Genomic DNA, 20,008 nt, shown 5'->3' with positions numbered 1-20,008 from the left:
TCTTATATGGGTGGATCCAGATGGGGAGCATAACCCCCTGACGTTGCTATCCTGGCGCATCGTACCAAATTTTGTCCGTATCGGTCTGGTCGTTTGACTTGTTTTAGTCAAATGTTAACGGATGGACGGATGGGACCCACTCTGAGGTTATTTTGGAGAAATACTCAGAAATAACCTAAAAAAGAATGAAGGTGAAGAAGGAGCTGATTCTCTAGGTCTCCCACCTTTTGGATGGTATGAGGAATAGATCTGTCTGTGTAATATGAAACTTCAATATTGAACGGTTTTTGAAATATCGAGTACAGAAGCCAAGTTACCAAGATCGTTACCATGGTAACAATTCATCCAATCACCACCATGATCTAATCAGCTTCAGATAATGTCATGAGGAATAGATATCTGCAATATGAAAGCTAAATGTTGAACGGTTTTAAAATATCGTGTACACAAAAGTACATGGACGGATGATCGTTGTGTTGGTTGGTCGGACCATTGTATAGTCGGTTGTTCGGATGATCGGATGGTCAGTCAACGCTCAGAAAGTTCGTCGGATAATCCGTCGGTGGGTTCGATGGTCGGTCGGACTGTTGTTTGGATTGTCGGGTCGGTCGGTCGGACAGTCGGTCGTTTGGATGGTGGGTTGGTCGGATGGTTGGTTGGTTGGGTGCTCCCTCAGTCGAATGGTCGGTCGGTAGGTCGGATGGATGGTTGGTCAGACGATTGGATAGTCGGTCGGTTGGTCGGATTGTCAGTCGAACAATCGGATAGTAGGTTGGTCGGATTGTCAGTCGGACAAACGGATCATCTGTTGGTCGGTTGGACAGTGTCGGTCGGACGATCGGATAGTCGGTCGGTCGGACGATCGGATAGTCGGTCGGTCGGACGATCGGATAGTCCGGTCGGACGGTTCGTTGGTTGGTCGGACATTTGGTCGTTTGGATGGTAGGTCGGTCGGATGGTTGTTTGGTTGGTTGGATGCTTGGACGATCGGATGGATGATCGGATAGTTGGTAGGTTGGACGCTTGGATGGATGATTGGGTAGTTGGTAAGTTGGACGCTCGGATGGATAATTGGGTAGTTGGTAGGTTTGATGGATGATCGGATAGTTGGTCGGGTGGACACTCGGATGGTCAGTCGGTCGGTTGGATAGTCGGACTGTTGGTCGCTTGGTCTGTGGTCGGATGGTTGGTAGGTTGGATGGTCGGTCCGATGATCGGATTGTCGGTTGGATTGTCAGTCGGTCGTTTGGATGGTGGGTCGGTCGGATGGTTGGTTGGTTGGTTGGTTGGATGCTCGCTCAGTCGGATGGTCGGTCAGAAGATTGGATAGTCGGTCAGAAGATTGGATAGTCGGTCAGAAGATTGGATAGTCGGTCAGAAGATTGGATAGTCGGTCAGAAGATTGGATAGTCGGTTGGATGTTTGGTTGGTTGGATGCTCGCTGGCTCGGTCGGTCGGATGGGTCGGTAGGTTGGATGGATGGTCAGTTGGATGGTCGGTCAGACGATTGGATAGTCGGTTGGATGGTCGGTCGGTAGGTCGGATTGTCGGTCGGCCAATCGGATAGTCGGACGATCGGATAGTCGGTTGGACAATCGGATAGTCGGACGATCGGATAGTCAGACGATCGGATAGTCAGACGATCGGATAGTCAGACGATCGGATAGTCAGACGATCGGATAGTCTGGTCGGTCAGTCTGACGGTCCGTTGGTTGGTCGGACATTTGTTCATTTGGATGGTAGGTCGGTCGGATGGTTGTTTGGTTGGTTTGATGCTTGGTCGGATGGTTGGACGCTTGGATGGATGATTTGATAGTTGTTAGGTCGGATGGCTGGTTGGATGCTCGGATGGATGATTTTGATAGTTGATAGGTCGGATGGTCGGTTGGTCACTCGGATGGATGATTTGATAGTTGGTAGGTCGGTAGGTCGGTTGGACGCTTGGATGGATGATTTGATCGTTGGTAGGTCGGATTGTCGGTCGGAAGATTGGATAGTCGGTAGGTCGGATTGTCGGTCGGAAGATTGGATAGTCGGTAGGTCGGATTGTTGGTCGGAAGATTGGATAGTCGGTAGGTCGGGTGCGGAAGATTGGATAGTCGGATTGTCGATCGTGTGATTGCATGGTCGGTTGGACGCGCAGATGGTCGGATTGTCGGTCAGAAGATTGGATAGTTGATCGGTTCTACGCTCGGAGGGTCGGTAGATCAGATTGTTGGTCGGAAGATTGGATAGTTGATCGGTTCTACACTCGGAGGGTCGGTAGGTCGGATTGTCGGTCGGAAGATTGGATAGTTGATCGGTTCTACACTCGGAGGGTCGGTAGGTCAGATTGTCGGTCGGAAGATTGGATAGTCGGTAGGTCGGATTGTCGGTCGGACGATTGCATGGCTGGTTGGACGCTCGGATGGTCGGATTGTCGGTCGGACGATTGAATGGTCGGTTGGACGCTCAGATAGTCGGTAGGTCGGATTGCAATTGTCGGTCGGTCGGACAATTGTCGGGCGGATGATTGCATGGTCGGTTGGACGCTCAGATGGTCGGGAGGTCGGATTGTCGGTCGGAAGATTGGATAGTTGATCGGTTCTATGCTCGGTCGGCAGATTGGATAGACAATTGTCAGCAGACAATTGTCGGGCGGCAGATTGGATAGTCGGTAGGTTGGACGCTCGGATGGTCGGTCGGTCGGATGATTGCATGGTCGGTTGGACGCTCGGATAGTCGGTAGGTCGGATTATCGGTCGGATGATTGCATGGTCGGTTGGACGCTCGGATGGTCGGTCGGTCAGATGATTGCATGGTCGGTTGGACGCTCGGATAGTCGGTAGGTCGGATTATCGGTCGGATGATTGCATGGTCGGTTGGACGCTCAGATGGTCGGTAGGTCGGATTGTCGGTCGGAAGATTGGATAGTTGATCGGTTCTATGCTCGGAGGGTCGGTAGGTTGGATTGTCGGTCGGCAGATTGGATAGTCGGTAGGTTGGACGCTTGGATGGTCGGTCGGTCGGACGATTGCATGGTCGATTGGACGCTCGGTCGGATGATGATTGGATAGTCGGTTGGTTGGATTGTCGGTCGGTCGGACAATCGGATGGTCGATCGGTCGATCGGATGGTCCAGTCGGTCGGTCGGACATTTGGTCGTTTGGATGGTGGGTCGGTCGGATGGTTGTTTGGATGGTTGGACGCTTGGATGGATGATCGGATAGTTGATAGGTCGGATGGTCGGTTGGATGCTCGGATGGATGATCGGATAGCTGGTAGGTCGGATGGTCGGTCAGACGATTGTATCGTCGGTCAGTTGGACGCTCGGATGGTCGGTAAGTCAGATTGTCGGTCGGACAATTGGATGGTCGGTAGGTCAGATTGTCGTCAGACGATCGATAGTCGGTCGGATAATGAGTGAGACTGTCGGTTGGATGATCAGTGGGACTGTCTGTCTGTCGGATGATCCGTGGGACTGTGTCTGTCGGATGATCGGTGGGACTGTCTGTCGGTCGGATGATCAGTGGGACTGTCTGTCGGTCGGATGATCAGTGGGACTGTCTGTCGGTCGGATGATCGATGGGACTGTCTGTCTGTCGGATGATCGATGGGACTGTCTGTCTGTCGGATGATCGATGGGACTGTCTGTCTGTTGGATGATCGGTGGGACTGTGTCGGTCGGATGATCGGTGGGACTGTGTCGGTCGGATGATCGGTGGGACTGTGTCGGTCGGATGATCGGTGGGACTGTGTCGGTCGGATGATCGGTGGGACTGTGTCGGTCGGATGATCGGTGGGACTGTGTCGGTCGGATGATCGGTGGGACTGTCGGTCGGATGATCGGTGGGACTGTCGGTCGGATGATCGGTGGGACTGTCTGTCGGTCGGATGATCGGTGGGACTGTCTGTCGGTCGGATGATCGGTGGGACTGTGTCGGTCGGATGATCTGTGGGACTGTGTCGGTCGGATGATCGGTGGGACTGTCTGTCGGTCGGATGATCGGTGGGACTGTCTGTTGGTCGGATGATCGGTGGGACTGTCTGTCGGTTGGATGATCGGTGGGACTGTCTGTCGGTCGGATGATCGGTGGGACTGTCTGTCGGTCGGATGATCGGAGCTCATTTTAATAACGATATCGGAGACGGGGGACAAAAAATGAGGGTCTCCATTGACATTCAATAACATGGTCAAGAATGGTTCTGGTCTCTAATACTAGTATTACTAGTTTAATACTCCCGCGATTGACTGTTCACTCATCGTGAATAATTAGTAGGGAATGTTTATAAACGCGCCATTTACTAATAGTAATATAAACCTAAAACCAGGGTTGGCCATACAGATACAGACCATTAATAACACACCTCGACTCCCTCTCTACATCCTCTTGGACTGGCAGGATGACGGCCTCGACTCTGGATTAGAGGGAGCTTGGGTTCGCATCCCGATCCTACTGTAAACCGTCATCCTGGTGTTTCACAGGTGTGCGTTAAGCCGGGCGTCCTGTCTGCATGTATTCGTCGACGCACGTTAAAGACCCCATGGTGTCCTTCGCGAAGAGTCGGCGAGCTATCTCCGGCATCCTGAACAAATTACAAATGCCTGCTCTAACGAATGCTGTGGGAGGGAGGAAGGAAGGAAGGAAGGAAGGAAGGAAGGGAGGAAGGGAGGAAGGGAGGAAGGGAGGAAGGGATGGATGGAAAAGCTTCCAGTTCCAGTGCAACACTTACCAGGAAACGGCTTGGGCTGTCGAACCAAATTGAGAACAGAACCGCCTGAAGAGGGAGGTTTCCCAAACGAAGATATTATAATTGTGTTCGGGGCCATAAAATGTTCGGAAAAGTGTGAAATATTTGGGAACACGAAGGGATTGTTTGATTCCGCGGACGAATAGCCGGCCCTCATTAGTCGCATCACCTCCCTTTGCCTCGACCGCATTACACAAAAATGCCGCTTGGATCGCTCCGCCGCGACGCCTCAGTGAAACCCACGAGGCCTCACGCTAGTTGCGCTCTTCGCCGCTGACGTAACGGGGCGTGGTTAATATGAACGAGCAGGTGAGTCGTAACATGCCGGTGACAAATTCGCGCGGTTTGTGAACGATTAAAAGCAATAACTTGGGAATCGATTTTGTGACGCGATTATAATTGACGATAATAACATAATCATTATGGCGCAATGATTAGATTATTCCCACATTGCTACCTGCGTACCTGCGGGGTACAGAGAGACGACCGAGCACGGCGAAGCACGGCGGGTTTGAATCATCCATTACACATACTCGTACTTACTGTACTCCACAACACGCGAGGCGAAATTAATTTACCTGGTTATTGAGCGATGACGTATGAACGTGACGTCATTCACCGTTTCAATGAGCCCACGGGGTCGGAATCGTAATTAATCCCCAATTAAGGGTAATTTTTTTTAATTTGGCGCAAGATCGAGAAATCGCTTATTTAGGTTTGTTTTTTTTTGGATGTTTGGGTTTCTTGTGTTTGAGTAAACAGGTTTAGTTAGTTATGCGGTTTGTAATTGTTTTACTGATTTGCAGTGAGTGAGTGGTTCATCACCCTCTGCCGTGACGTCCCTCATCCTTCAGATCGGCAGGCTGCAGCCTTTTCCCTCTCTTCAGGCCAACATCACAATCTGGCCAAACACTTGGGATATGTCCTGCATAAACCCCCTATCCTTCCTCCTTCTCTTCCCCCTCTCCTCCCCCTCCCTCCTCCTCCCTCCTCCGCTCCTCCCCCCTTCTCTTCCTCCTCTCCCCCTCCCCCCTCTCCCTCCTCCCCTTCTCTTCCCCCCTCTCTCCCCCCTCTCTCCCCCTCCTCTCCCCTCCCCTCCCCCTTCTCTCCCCTCCCCTTCCCTTCTCTCCCCCTTCTCTCCCCCTTCTCTCCCCCTTCTCTCCCCCCTCTCTCCCCCTCCTCTCCCCCTCCTCTCCCCTCCTCTCCCCCTTCTCTCCCCCTTCTCTCCCCCTCCTCTCCTCCTATCCCCCCTCTCTCCACCCCATCTACTTCCTGTCACTATCGGCCATGATCTCTCTGGGGTAAACCACATTTCAAGTTGGTCTCCAAAGCCAGCAGTCCTCTAGGGATCCTCCGTCGTACAATGTCCTTCCTTGGCACACATGAACTCCTATCACATGAAGCCTCACACCTTGCTCAGATGGACGCAGTGGAAACCAAGGCCTTCATCCGCAGCTTGATGGAGTACTGCTCACCCCTCTGGGCTGGTGCACCTGACTCACACCTTGCTCAGATTTATGCCGTGGAAACCAAGGCCTTCATCCGCAGCTTGATGGAGTACTGCTCACCCCTCTGGGCTGGTGCACCTGACTCACACCTTGCTCAGATTGATGCCGTGGAAACCAAGGCCTTCATCCGCAGCTTGATGGAGTACTGCTCACCCCTCTGGGCTGGTGCACCTGACTCACACCTTGCTCAGATTGATGCCGTGGAAACCAAGACCTTCATCCGCAGCTTGATGGAGTACTGCTCTCCCCTCTGGGCTGGTGCACCTGACTCACACCTTGCTCAGATTGATGCCGTGGAAACCAAGACCTTCAAGATCATTGGAATCTCCCTCAATGAAGCTGAGCCTTTGGGCCTATCACTTCGCCATTGCAGACAGGTCGGTGGTCTCTCTGTCTTTTACCACCTCCTTTATGGTCTTGCACTCTCTGCTCATTCCATGCTTTGTCCCCCTAGTTTTCAGTAGGGCTCACATGGACAACTATCAACTTAATTCTGGTTAAACTATCGAAATCCAGGTTCACTGCTCACCTCCACTCATTCGTTCCACTTTTTTTCCCACCCGTGGAACAAACTTCCACATCCTCTTCAATCTCACTTTTCCCTTCAGGTCTTCAAGACCACCTCAGATAATCCCACGATTGTTTCTACCCTTGTTAGGCCCATCCCAAGTTGTCCTCCTTCCCAATTTCCAGTTTTCCCTCCAGAGAGTTCCCTTCTGTGTCCATCTTGTGCACACCATTCCTCCCAACACCCATTTGTCTGCCTTCCCTGTTTTGGCCTTCATCTCTGCTATTGGTTAGTGGGTCTGCTTTGAGTCTGGCAGGTCCGTGATTCTAACCATGTGCAAGTCATACCAAAGACTTTGAAAATTGTATATGCTGCTTCCTCGCTTGAAAAGCATAACGCACGGACAATTCCCATTGGTTGGCATCCATGGGGAGGAGGAAATTCCTCTTGAGGAAACGCCTCGCTGAGTAGGGTGAGATTGAAGGTCCTTGTGAGAGAACTCGTATTTAATAATGAATTTGTTCATAATGTGGGAGCAGATACCTGTGGAGCAACCACACACTCGAAAGTGAAAAGTGTACCCGGCGGCTTTCAGGACTATCTGAGACCAGACCACTCCCTACCCATAAACCACAAAGGTGGAGGCATGACCCCCGAGAGTCCTTTATTCAACAAGCGTCACATTCAATTGTCGACGAAGATCAAGATGTACCATGCACTAGTCATTTGTTCCTGTGTAGAGTGGAAACCTGGACCACCACCAGTGCTGATCTACCTAGACTGGACCACCACCAGTGCTGATCTACCGAGACTGGACCACCGCCAGTGCTGATCTACCGAGACTGGACCACCACCTGTGCTGATCTACCTAGACTGGAACACCACCAGTGCTGATCTACCGAGACTGGACCACCGCCAGTGCTGATCTACCTAGACTGGACCACCACCAGTGCTGATCTACCTGGACTGGACCACCACCTGTGCTGATCTACCTAGACTGGACCACCACCTGTGCTGATCTACCTAGACTGGAACACCACCAGTGCTGATCTACCGAGACTGGAACACCACCAGTGCTGATCTACCTGGACTGGACCACCGCCAGTGCTGATCTACCTAGACTGGACCACCGCCAGTGCTGATCTACCGAGACTGGACCACCGCCAGTGCTGATCTACCTAGACTGGACCACCACCAGTGCTGATCTACCTAGACTGGACCACCGCCAGTGCTGATCTACCTAGACTGGACCACCGCCAGTGCTGATCTACCGAGACTGGACCACCGCCAGTGCTGATCTACCTAGACTGGGCCACCGCTAGTGCTGATATACCTAGACTGGACCACCACCAGTGCTGATCTACCTAGACTGGACCACCGCGAGTGCTGATCTACCTAGACTGGACCACCACCAGTGCTGATCTACCTAGACTGCACCACCACCAGTGCTGATCTACCTCGACTGGACCACCGCGAGTGCTGACCTACCTAGACTGGACCACCACCAGTGCTGAGCTACCTAGACTGGAACACCACCAGTGCTGATCTACCTAGACTGGACCACCACCAGTACTGATCTACCTAGACTTGACCACTTTGATGTGCAGTGTCTCCAGTGCTTAGAAAGTATCCGATGGGTCCAGCACATCATCGATCACCATGTCTGGTAAAGCACCCAACAGCCACTTGCATCCTCTTTTCTATGCCAACGATATATGCGATGGTACGGATGTCTCCATCGCATGCTAACTCAACTACCACCCTACCAGGTACATAGCAAATGCACCTGGTTGGTGCAGACCTCGGGACGCCCCAGGATGAGGTGCATCGACTCAATCAGACTCTATTTGAATGCCACTAACATCAATCCAATGGTGGTCCCGCACCATGTTAGAAACCGTCGAAATGGAGTAATATCATCCATAGAGTGTCTAATGCTGGACCCCAACCAGTCAGAGGTTGTGGATTTATCTTTGGGCTATTTACACTCAGTTAGAATCCCGACCTGACAATAAGAACTGTTGTCCTGGTGCATGAATGTCCTGGATGGGACATTAATCTGGGGACCCGTCCACTCCCATTGGTTGCTGGTGAATGTTAAAGATTCCGTGGTGTCTTTTGCACAGAAACAGCAATTGTCTTCAACACCCTGGAGAAATTCCAAATTCCTACCCTCACCAGCCAGTTGACCCATGACGATCACCTCGTGCAGGTATGTGGGCCATTTCATGTGCAAGAGTTTGCAATTTGTTACCACCACCACCACAACCACCAAAGGTGGACGGAGGTTATGTTTTCGTCCCTGTTTGTTTGTAAGCAGGATATCTCATCAGTTTGTAAGCAGGATCAGCAGGATATGCCAAAGAGGAAATCAGAGCTGTCTCCCTCGACATATCACGTGCCTTCGATACGGTCTGGCACCCTGCTCTGCTCACCAAACTCTCCTCCTATGGTATCCATGGAAATCTCCACGCATGGCTGGCGGACTTCCTCTCTGGTCGTAGTCATCGTGTGGCCCTGAATGGATTTCTCTCATCTCCCCTTCCTGTTCAGGCTGGAGTTCCCCAAGGTAGTGTTCTGGGCCCTGTGCTATTTCTGGTCTTCATCAATGATCTCTCCGACTCTCTGGAAAATCCTCTCTATCCCTTTGCTGATGACTCTACTCTCTGTCGCTCCATTCCTCATCCCTCAGATCGGCAGTCTGCAGCCTCCTCACTCTCTGCAGACCTGGACAAAATCACAGACTGGTCAAACGAGTGGAACATGTCTTTCAATCCTGACAAATCTCACACTCTTACGATGTGTCTCCGAAAAGACCGACTGGACAACCCTCCCATCCACTTTCTCAACAATCCTCTCCAAGAAGTTCTGTCACTCAAGCTTTTGGGTCTCACTATCTGCCATGATCTTTCCTGGGAAAACCATATTTCCAAGCTGGCCTCCAAAGCCAGTCGCCGACTGGGCATCCTCCGTCGTGCGAAGTCCTTCCTTGGCACACCTGAGCTCCTCTCCACATACAAAGCTTTCATCTGCAGCTCAATGGAATACTGCTCTCCGCTCTGGGCTGGTGCTCCTGCCTCACACCTAGCTCGGCTTCACGCTGTTGAAACCAAAGCTTTCAGAATCATTGGAATCTCCTGCGATGAAGCTGATTATGAGGGCCTTTCACTCTCTACCCGCAGGTATGTTGGTGGTCTTTCTGTCTTCTACCGGCTCCTCTCCGGCCTTGCTCCCCCAGCTCTCTCTGTGCTCGGTTCCCCAAATATTCCTACAGGTTGCACAAGATCTGCCAGCAACCCTCTTATGGTTAAACTGCCAAAATCTAGGCTCTCTGCTCACCTTCACTCCTTCATTCCTCTTTTCTCCCACCTTTGGAACAAATTCCCACACTCTCTTCAATCCCACTCCTCCCTCCAGGTCTTTAAAACAGCTGTTCACCACCATCTCTTATCTTCCCCCATCCAAAACCTTGATCTTTTCTACCCCCGTTAATTCACCCCAGATCCACTTTTTTGCAATACCGACTTCTTTCCTGGAAGTCCTAGCTGTGTCCATGTGTTTTTTTACCTCCCCCCCCCTTCCCATGCCTCCTCCCCTCAAGCCCTCTCCCTCCCACAGATCTCCCGATGTCCCTGCTCTCCATCTTATCTCCCGCTCCCTTTATCATGTGTTTTATGTCAGTTTGTCTTTTTTATTGATCAATGTTAGCTCTTCCACGAGCCTCCATTTTGTGTACAAAATAATAATAATAATAATAATAATAATAATAATAATAATACCTCAAAAACCTGTGGACGAGTTATGACCAAATTCGGTGTATGAGTTGGTTTGGTGACGAGAACAAACCGATTCGGTTTTGGTTCAGGTCTGGATCCAGATCCGACCTATCGGTGGGATACGAATACGTAACCTGTTCAGCCTGGTGGAGGTGTGCCCTCTTCCTAGTGCCGTTCTGGTATTAAATGTAGTTTGTCAAAACAACAGCTCGAGTGAGTGCAAACAGCTGGTCATTCATTTGGGAAGAGCAAAGAGCCTGGGAACCTGAGTTTCCTTTCATTGTGATGTGCAGAGTACCAATCGCTGCTTTCCATGGCAGTGATTGGGCCTTTCTGGGTATGGTTGTCACGAGAAGCGGAGGATGGAGTTGCTGGAACACCTGAGGAGGCAGCGCCTGTCAGGTAGACACCTGTGGAGTCCTTCCATTCCAAATCTTCTGGAGCAGTGTGTGCGCAGGGTGAGAGGCCGAGTTCTACGTTTGTGGAGAGACTTGATTAAACTCCAAGTTTCTGCACTTTTGGTCCATCGGACGACCAGGTGTGTATTTGCTATTTGAATTGGTTCTTGTTCGCGGAATGTTTTCTCTCCTTTTCCTCTGTTCGTTGTGCAGGTGACGCTGGACGGAAGTCTGTCACGTGGTACGCAAAGTCACAGACTGACGTTCACCGAGGTTGCGTTGCTTCTGCAGGAGCTCACGGCCCTCTATTGCTCCAGGGTTCGCTGTTCTCATTGCTGTTCATGATTTTACAAATGTTTTGTGCAGATGTTCATACACGAAGCCACCTCTCCTTTGCGTCACCAGGTGGACGAGCTACACCTGCTGACCTGGCGCTTCCCAGGTGGGCATTTGGATGGGTCTCGCTCTGAAGACTCTCAGCTCCTTCGCGTCCAACACTCAGACGGCAACGCCACGTTGAAAAATACTCGAGATGGCGATCGGCGGACTTTCAAGAATGGCACGACCAGAGGTGTTCATCACAGGTTGACAATCTCTGCTTGCAGAAGATGTCCGAGTGAAGAAGAGGAGGTTAGTGTGATCAGCCTGCATGTGCCTATTGGGGTTGAGGGATCTGAGGGGGATGTGGGATTTGGGTGAACATCTCCAGGTTTTTTTTTCTGCCCACTTTCCCACCCTCTCCTCCACCAATTCCCAATGGCATGTTGTTCTGTTGGAATGTCGAAATTCCCAATGGCATGTTGTTCTGTTGGGATGTCGAAATTCCCAATGGCATGTTGTTCTGTTGGAATGTCGAAATTCCCAATGGCATGTCGTTCTGTTGGAATGTCGAGATTCCAAATGGCATGTTGTTCTGTTGGAATGTCGAAATTCCCATTGGCATGTTGTTTTGTTGGAATGTCGAAATTCCCAATGGCATGTTGTTCTGTTGGAATGTCGAGATTCCCAATGGCATGTTCTGTTAGAATGTCGAGATTCCCAATGGCATGTTGTTCTGTTGGAATGTCGAAATTCCCAATGGCATGTTGTTTTGTTGGAATGTCGAAATTCCCAATGGCATGTTCTGTTGGAATGTCGAGATTCCCAATGGCATGTTGTTCTGCTGGAATGTCGAAATTACCAATGACATGTTGTTCTGTTGGAATGTCGAAATTCCCAATGACGTTGTTCTGTTGGAAAGTCGAAATTCCCAATGGCATGTTGTTCTATTGGAAAGTCGAAATTCCCAATGACATGTTCTGTTGGAATGTCGAAATTCCCAATGGCATGCTGTTCTGTTGGAATGTCGAAATTCCCAATGACATGTTGTTCTGTTGGAATGTCGAAATTCCCAATGGCATGTTCTGTTGGAATGTCGAGATTCCCAATGGCATGTTCTGTTGGAATGTCGAGATTCCCAATGGCATGTTGTTCTGTTGGAATGTTGAGATTCCCAATGGCATGTTGTTCTGTTGGAATGTCGAAGTTCCCAATGGCATGTTCTGTTGGAATGTCGAAATTCCCAATGGCATGCTGTTCTGTTGGAATGTCGAAATTCCCAATGACATGTTGTTCTGTTGGAATGTCGATATTCCCAATGGCGTTGTTCTGTTGGAATGTCGAAATTCCCAATAGCATGTTGTTCTGTTGGAATGTCGAAATTCCCAATGGCATGTTCTGTTGGAATGTCGATATTCCTAATGGCATGTTCTGTTGGAAAGTCGAAATTCCCAATGACATGTTGATATGTTGGAATGTCGATATTCCCAATGGCATGTTATTCTGTTGGAATGTCGAAATTCCCAATGGCATGTTGTTCTGTTGGAATGTCGATATTCCCAATGGCATGTTGTTCTGTTGGAAAGTCGAAATTCCCAATGGCATGTTGATCTGTTGGAATGTCGATATTCCCAATGGCATGTTCTGTTGGAATGTCGATATTCCCAATGGCATGTTGTTCTGTTGGAAAGTCTAAATTCCCAATGGCATGTTGATCTGTTGGAATGTCGATATTCCCAATGGCATGTTGTTCTGTTGGAAAGTCGAAATTCCCAATGACATGTTGTTCTGTTGGAATGTCGAAATTCCCAATGACATGTTGGAATGTCGAAATTCCCAATGACATGTTGTTCTGTTGGAATGTCGAAATTCCCAATGGCATGTTCTGTTGGAATGTCGAAATTCCCAAAGGCATATTGTTCTGTTGGAATGTCGAAAGTCCCAATGACATGTTCTGTTGGAATGTCGAAAGTCCCAATGACATGTTGTTCTGTTGGAATGTCGAAATTCCCAATGGCATGTTGTTCTTTTGGAATGTCGATATTCCCAATGGCATGTTGTTCTGTTGGAATGTCGAGATTCCCAATGGCATGTTGTTCTTTTGGAATGTCGATATTCCCAATGGCATGTTCTGTTGGAATGTCGAAATTTCCAATGGCATGTTCTGTTGGTATGTCGAGATTCCCAATGGCATGTTGTTCTGTTGGAATGTTGAGATTCCCAATGGCATGTTTTTCTGTAGGATTGTCGAAATTCCCAATGGCATGTTGTTCTGTTGGAATGTCGAAATTCCCAATGGCATGTTGTTCTGTTGAAATGTCGAAATTCCCAATGACATGTTGTTCTGTTGGAATGTCGAAATTCCCAATGGCATGTTCTGTTGGAATGTCGAATTTCCCAATGGCATGTTCTGTTGGAATGTCGAGATTCCCAATGGCATGTTCTGTTGGAATGTCGAGATTCCCAATGGCATGTTGTTCTGTTGGAATGTCAATATTCCCAATGGCATGTTGTTCTGTTGGAATGTCGAAATTCCCAATGGCATGTTCTGTTGGAATGTCGAAATTCCCAATGGCATGTTGTTCTGTTGGAATGTCGAAATTCCCAATGGCATGTTGTTCTGTTGGAATGTCGAAATTCCCAATGGCATGTTCTGTTGGAATGTCTAGATTCCCAATGGCATGTTGTTCTGTTGGAATGTCGAAATTCCCAATGGCATGTTGTTCTGTTGGAATGTCGAGATTCCCAATGGCATGTTGTTCTGTTGGAATGTCGAGATTCCCAATGGCATGTTGTTCTGTTGGAATGTCGAGATTCCCAATGGCATGTTCTGTTGGAATGTCGAAATTCCCAATGGCATGTTGGAATGTCGAAATTCCCAATGGCATGTTCTGTTGGAATGTCGAGATTCCCAATGGCATGTTGTTCTGTTGGAATATCGAGATTCCCAATGGCATGTTGTTCTGTTGTAATGTCGAGATTCCCAATGGCATGTTGTTCTGTTGGAATGTCGAAATTCCCAATGGCATGTTGTTCTGTTGGAATGTCGAGATTCCCAATGGCATGTTGTTCTGTTGGAATGTCGAAATTCCCAATGGCATGTTGTTCTGTTGGAATGTCGAAATTCCCAATGACATGTTCTGTTGGAATGTCGAGATTCCCAATGGCATGTTGTTCTGTTGGAATGTCGAAATTCCCAATGGCATGTTCTGTTGGGATGTCGAAATTCCCAATGGCATGTTGTTCTGTTGGAATGTCGAAATTCCCAATGGCATGTTGTTCTGTTGGAATGTCGAGATTCCCAATGGCATGTTCTGTTGGAATGTCGAAATTCCCAATGGCATGTTCTGTTGGAATGTCGAAATTCCCAATGGCATGTTCTGTTGGAATGTCGAAATTCCCAATGGCATGTTGTTCTGTTGGAATGTCGAAATTCCCAATGGCATGTTGTTCTGTTGGAATGTCGAAATTCCCAATGACGTGTTGTTCTGTTGGAATGTCGAGATTCCCAATGGCATGTTGTTCTGTTAGAATGTCGAGATTCCCAATGGCATGTTGTTCTGTTGGAATGTCGAAATTCCCAATGGCATGTTCTGTTGGAATGTCGAAATTCCCAATGGCATGTTGTTCTGTTGGAATGTCGAGATTCCCAATGACATGTTCTGTTGTAATGTCGAGATTCCAAATGGCATGTTGTTCTTTTGGAATGTCGAAATTTCCAATGGCATGTTCTGTTGGAATGTCGAGATTCCCAATGGCATGTTGTTCTGTTGGAATGTCGAAACTCCCAATGGCATGTTGTTCTGTTGGAATGTCGAAATTCCCAATGGCATGTTCTGTTGGAATGTCGAGATTCCCAATGGCATGTTCTGTTGGAATGTCGAGATTCCCAATGGCATGTTGTTCTGTTGGAATGTCGAGATTCCCAATGGCATGTTGTTCTGTTGGAATGTCGAAATTCCCAATGGCATGTTGTTCTGTTGGAATGTCGATATTCCCAATGGCATGTTGTTCTGTTGGAATGTCGAAATTCCCAATGGCATGTTCTGTTGGAATGTTGAAATTCCCAATGGCATGTTGTTCTGTTGGAATGTCGAAATTCCCAATAGCATGTTGTTCTGTTGGAATGTCGAAATTCCCAATGGCATGTTGTTCTGTTGGAATGTCGATATTCCCAATGGCATGTTCTGTTGGAAAGTCGAAATTCTCAATGACATGTTGATCTGTTGGAATGTCGATATTCCCAATGGCATGTTATTCTGTTGGAATGTCGAAATTCCCAATGGCATGTTGTTCTGTTGGAATGTCGATATTCCCAATGGCATGTTCTGTTGGAATGTCGAAAGTCCCAATGACATGTTGTTCTGTTGGAATGTCGAAATTCCAAATGGCATGTTCTGTTGGAATGTCGAGATTCCCAATGGCATGTTCTGTTGGAATGTCGATATTCCCAATGGCATGTTGTTCTGTTGGAATGTCGAAATTCCCAATGGCATGTTGTTCTGTTGGAATGTCGAAATTCCCAATAGCATGTTGTTCTGTTGGAATGTCGAAATTCCCAATGGCATGTTGTTCTGTTGGAATGTCGATATTCCCAATGGCATGTTCGGTTGGAAAGTCGAAATTCCCAATGACATGTTGATCTGTTGGAATGTCGATATTCCCAATGGCATGTTATTCTGTTGGAATGTCGAAATTCCCAATGGCATGTTGTTCTGTTGGAATGTCGATATTCCCAATGGCATGTTGTTCTGTTGGAAAGTCGAAATTCCCAATGGCATGTTGATCTGTTGGAATGTCGATATTCCCAATGGCATGTTCTGTTGGAATGTCGATATTCCCAATGGCATGTTGTTCTGTTGGAAAGTCGAAATTCCCAATGGCATGTTTATCTGTTGGAATGTCGATATTCCCAATGGCATGTTGTTCTGTTGGAATGTCGAGATTCCCAATGGCATGTTGTTCTGTTGGAATGTCGAGATTCCCAATGGCATGTTCTGTTGGAATGTCGAAATTCCCAATGGCATGTTGTTCTGTTGGAATGTCGAAATTCCCAATGGCATTTTGGAATGTCGAAATTCCCAATGGCATGTTCTGTTGGAATGTCGAGATTCCCAATGGCATGTTGTTCTGTTGGAATGTCGAGATTCCCAATGGCATGTTGTTCTGTTGGAATGTCGATATTCCCAATGGCATGTTGTTCTGTTGGAAAGTCGAAATTCCCAATGGCATGTTGATCTGTTGGAATGTCGATATTCCCAATGGCATGTTCTGTTGGAATGTCGATATTCCCAATGGCATGTTGTTCTGTTGGAAAGTCGAAATTCCCAATGGCATGTTGATCTGTTGGAATGTCGATATTCCCAATGGCATGTTCTGTTGGAAAGTCGAAATTCCCAATGACATGTTGTTCTGTTGGAATGTCGAAATTCCCAATGACATGTTGGAATGTCGAAATTCCCAATGACATGTTGTTCTGTTGGAATGTCGAAATTCCCAATGGCATGTTGTTCTTTTGGAATGTCGATATTCCCAATGGCATGTTGTTCTGTTGGAATGTCGAAATTCCCAATGACATGTTGGAATGTCGAAATTCCCAATGACATGTTGTTCTGTTGGAATGTCGAAATTCCCAATGGCATGTTGTTCTGTTGGAATGTCGAAATTTCCAATGGCATGTTCTGTTGGTATGTTGAGATTCCCAATGGCATGTTGTTCTGTTGGAATGTTGAGATTCCCAATGGCATGTTTTTCTGTAGGATTGTCGAAATTCCCAATGGCATGTTGTTCTGTTGGAATGTCGAAATTCCCAATGGCATGTTGTTCTGTTGAAATGTCGAAATTCCCAATGACATGTTCTGTTGGAATGTCGAAATTCCCAATGACATGTTGTTCTGTTGGAATGTCGAAATTCCCAATGACATGTTCTGTTGGAATGTCGAGATTCCCAATGGCATGTTCTGTTGGAATGTCGAGATTCCCAATGGCATGTTGTTCTGTTGGAATGTCAATATTCCCAATGGCATGTTGTTCTGTTGGAATGTCGAAATTCCCAATGGCATGTTCTGTTGGAATGTCGAAATTCCCAATGGCATGTTGTTCTGTTGGAATGTCGAAATTCCCAATGGCATGTTGTTCTGTTGGAATGTCGAAATTCCCAATGGCATGTTCTGTTGGAATGTCTAGATTCCCAATGGCATGTTGTTCTGTTGGAATGTCGAAATTCCCAATGGAATGTTGTTCTGTTGGAATGTCGAGATTCCCAATGGCATGTTGTTCTGTTGGAATGTCGAGATTCCCAATGGCATGTTGTTCTGTTGGAATGTCGAGATTCCCAATGGCATGTTCTGTTGGAATGTCGAAATTCCCAATGGCATGTTCTGTTGGAATGTCGAAATTCCCAATGGCATGTTGTTCTGTTGGAATGTCGAGATTCCCAATGGCATGTTGTTCTGTTGGAATGTCGAGATTCCCAATGGCATGTTGTTCTGTTGGAATGTCGAGATTCCCAATGGCATGTTGTTCTGTTGGAATGTCGAGATTCCCAATGGCATGTTCTGTTGGAATGTCGAAATTCCCAATGGCATGTTGTTCTGTTGGAATGTCGAGATTCCCAATGGCATGTTCTGTTGGAATGTCGAAATTCCCAATGGCATGTTGTTCTGTTGGAATGTCGAAATTCCCAATGACATGTTCTGTTGGAATGTCGAGATTCCCAATGGCATGTTCTGTTGGAATGTCGAAATTCCCAATGGCATGTTCTGTTGGGATGTCGAAATTCCCAATGGCATGTTGTTCTGTTGGAATGTCGAAATTCCCAATGGCATGTTGTTCTGTTGGAATGTCGAGATTCCCAATGGCATGTTCTGTTGGAATGTCGAAATTCCCAATGGCATGTTCTGTTGGAATGTCGAAATTCCCAATGGCATGTTCTGTTGGAATGTCGAAATTCCCAATGGCATGTTGTTCTGTTGGAATGTCGAAATTCCCAATGGCATGTTGTTCTGTTGGAATGTCGAAATTCCCAATGGCATGTTCTGTTGGAATGTCGAAATTCCCAATGGCATGTTGTTCTGTTGGAATGTCGAGATTCCCAATGACATGTTCTGTTGTAATGTCGAGATTCCAAATGGCATGTTGTTCTTTTGGAATGTCGAAATTTCCAATGGCATGTTCTGTTGGAATGTCGAGATTCCCAATGGCATGTTGTTCTGTTGGAATGTCGAAATTCCCAATGGCATGTTGTTCTGTTGGAATGTCGAAATTCCCAATGGCATGTTGTTCTGTTGGAATGTCGAGATTCCCAATGGCATGTTCTGTTGGAATGTCGAAATTCCCAATGGCATGTTGTTCTGTTGGAATGTCGAGATTCCCAATGGCATGTTCTGTTGGAATGTCGAAATTCCCAATGGCATGTTGTTCTGTTGGAATGTCGAGATTCCCAATGGCATGTTGTTCTGTTGGAATGTCGAAATTCCCAATGGCATGTTGTTCTGTTGGAATGTCGAAATTGCTCCACATTGAGCTGGCTCTGTGTGTGACGTATCTTTGGTTCCAATTGTGTAAAATACAAAACGTTTTTACCTTTTTCAGATGCAACCCCTGGATGACCTCACCTCGTCTGCAGACCTCGTGTTACCACCAAACCCACTCCAGGTGAGAGGACAAATAGTTATGTAGAAAAACAAACAAACTGGAGGAGCACAAATCCAGGCCTTGCATAAAAGGAAGATTTTAATTTTACTCGTATGAACACACTCGGTGCATCATTAGGTTGTGTATCAAGGTTACAGAAGAATGTTCTTGTGACGTCACAACACACCTTCAGAACGTACTGGAAGAGACAATCGATATCAAAATCACTGAGAGTTCAAAGTGCTGTGTTTCATCAAAGTGCAACAAATAATTGGCTATGACATTTTTCAGCTTCACGTGAAGTGCTTAGCTTGGGTTCACCTGAAGTGTTTAGCTTGGGTTCACCTGAAGTGTTTAGCTTGGGTTCACCTGAAGTGTTTAGCTTGGGTTCACCTGAAGTGTTTAGCTTGGGTTCACTTGAAGTGTTTAGCTTGGGTGCACCTGAAGTGTTTAGCTTGGGTTCACCTGAAGTGTTTCGCTTGGGTACACCTGAAGTGCTTAGCTTGGGTTCACCTGAAGTGTTTAGCTTGGGTACACCTGAAGTGCTTAGCTTGGGTTCACCTGAAGTGTTTAGCTTGGGTTCACCTGAAGTGTTTAGCTTGGGTTCACCTGAAGTGTTTAGCTTGGGTTCACCTGAAGTGTTTCGCTTGGGTTCACCTTAAGTGCTTAGCTTGGGTTCACCTGAAGTGTTTCGCTTGTGTTCACCTGAAGTGCTTAGCTTGGGTTCACCTGAAGTGTTTAGCTTGGGTACACCTGAAGTGCTTAGCTTGGGTACACCTGAAGTGCTTAGCTTGGGTTCACCTGAAGTGTTTAGCTTGGGTACACCTGAAGTGCTTAGCTTGGGTTCACCTGAAGTACACTGTGTAGATCAGGTTCCTATCATTAGACGATTATTAAATCAATAGGTTGGAGATCAAGCACAGACATGACCATGATGGGCCAAACGACTTCCTCCAGTGTCTAAGTTCCTCTTAATTCCTTGTGCACCTGCAGACTGTGCCATATTAGTATTGTTGCGTTTCTGAGAAAGTGTACATATTTGATTAATAAAGGTTAAAGGTTTTGCCCCCATAGTTAGTCCACATGCAACACGTAGGTCACCTTAGAACGTTAGTTATTTCTTAGTATATGTGA

General features: G+C 47.5%; 1 protein-coding gene across 8 annotated transcripts in view; it reads left to right on the top strand.

Annotated features, from left to right (window-relative positions):
- Nucleotides 1–20,008, top strand: part of LOC137417043 (uncharacterized) — an 87,336-nt gene that overhangs the window by 23,657 nt on the left and 43,671 nt on the right. For 2 of the 8 annotated variants that reach the window (XM_068103284.2, XM_068103280.2), the window contains exons 1-5: nucleotides 4,939–5,040; nucleotides 10,817–10,981; nucleotides 11,135–11,239; nucleotides 11,327–11,551; nucleotides 18,833–18,895. In XM_068103284.2, the coding sequence (XP_067959385.1) occupies nucleotides 10,886–10,981; nucleotides 11,135–11,239; nucleotides 11,327–11,551; nucleotides 18,833–18,895 (489 nt within the window). In that variant the 5' untranslated portion in view covers nucleotides 4,939–5,040; nucleotides 10,817–10,885. Of the gene's footprint in view, nucleotides 1–4,913; nucleotides 5,041–10,816; nucleotides 11,062–11,134; nucleotides 11,240–11,287; nucleotides 11,552–18,832; nucleotides 18,896–20,008 lie in introns of those variants that run through there. The other 6 variants (XM_068102785.2, XM_068102778.2, XM_068103289.2 and 3 more) reach the window with 6 other exon arrangements.

Source organism: Myxine glutinosa, chromosome 2 (assembly GCF_964187855.1).
Source record: "Myxine glutinosa chromosome 2, kmMyxGlut1.1, whole genome shotgun sequence".
In the NCBI taxonomy this organism is placed as follows: Eukaryota; Metazoa; Chordata; class Myxini; order Myxiniformes; family Myxinidae; genus Myxine; species Myxine glutinosa.
The sequence above is the reverse complement of the archived record's forward strand: the minus strand, read 5'-3'. Positions and strand labels throughout refer to the sequence as shown.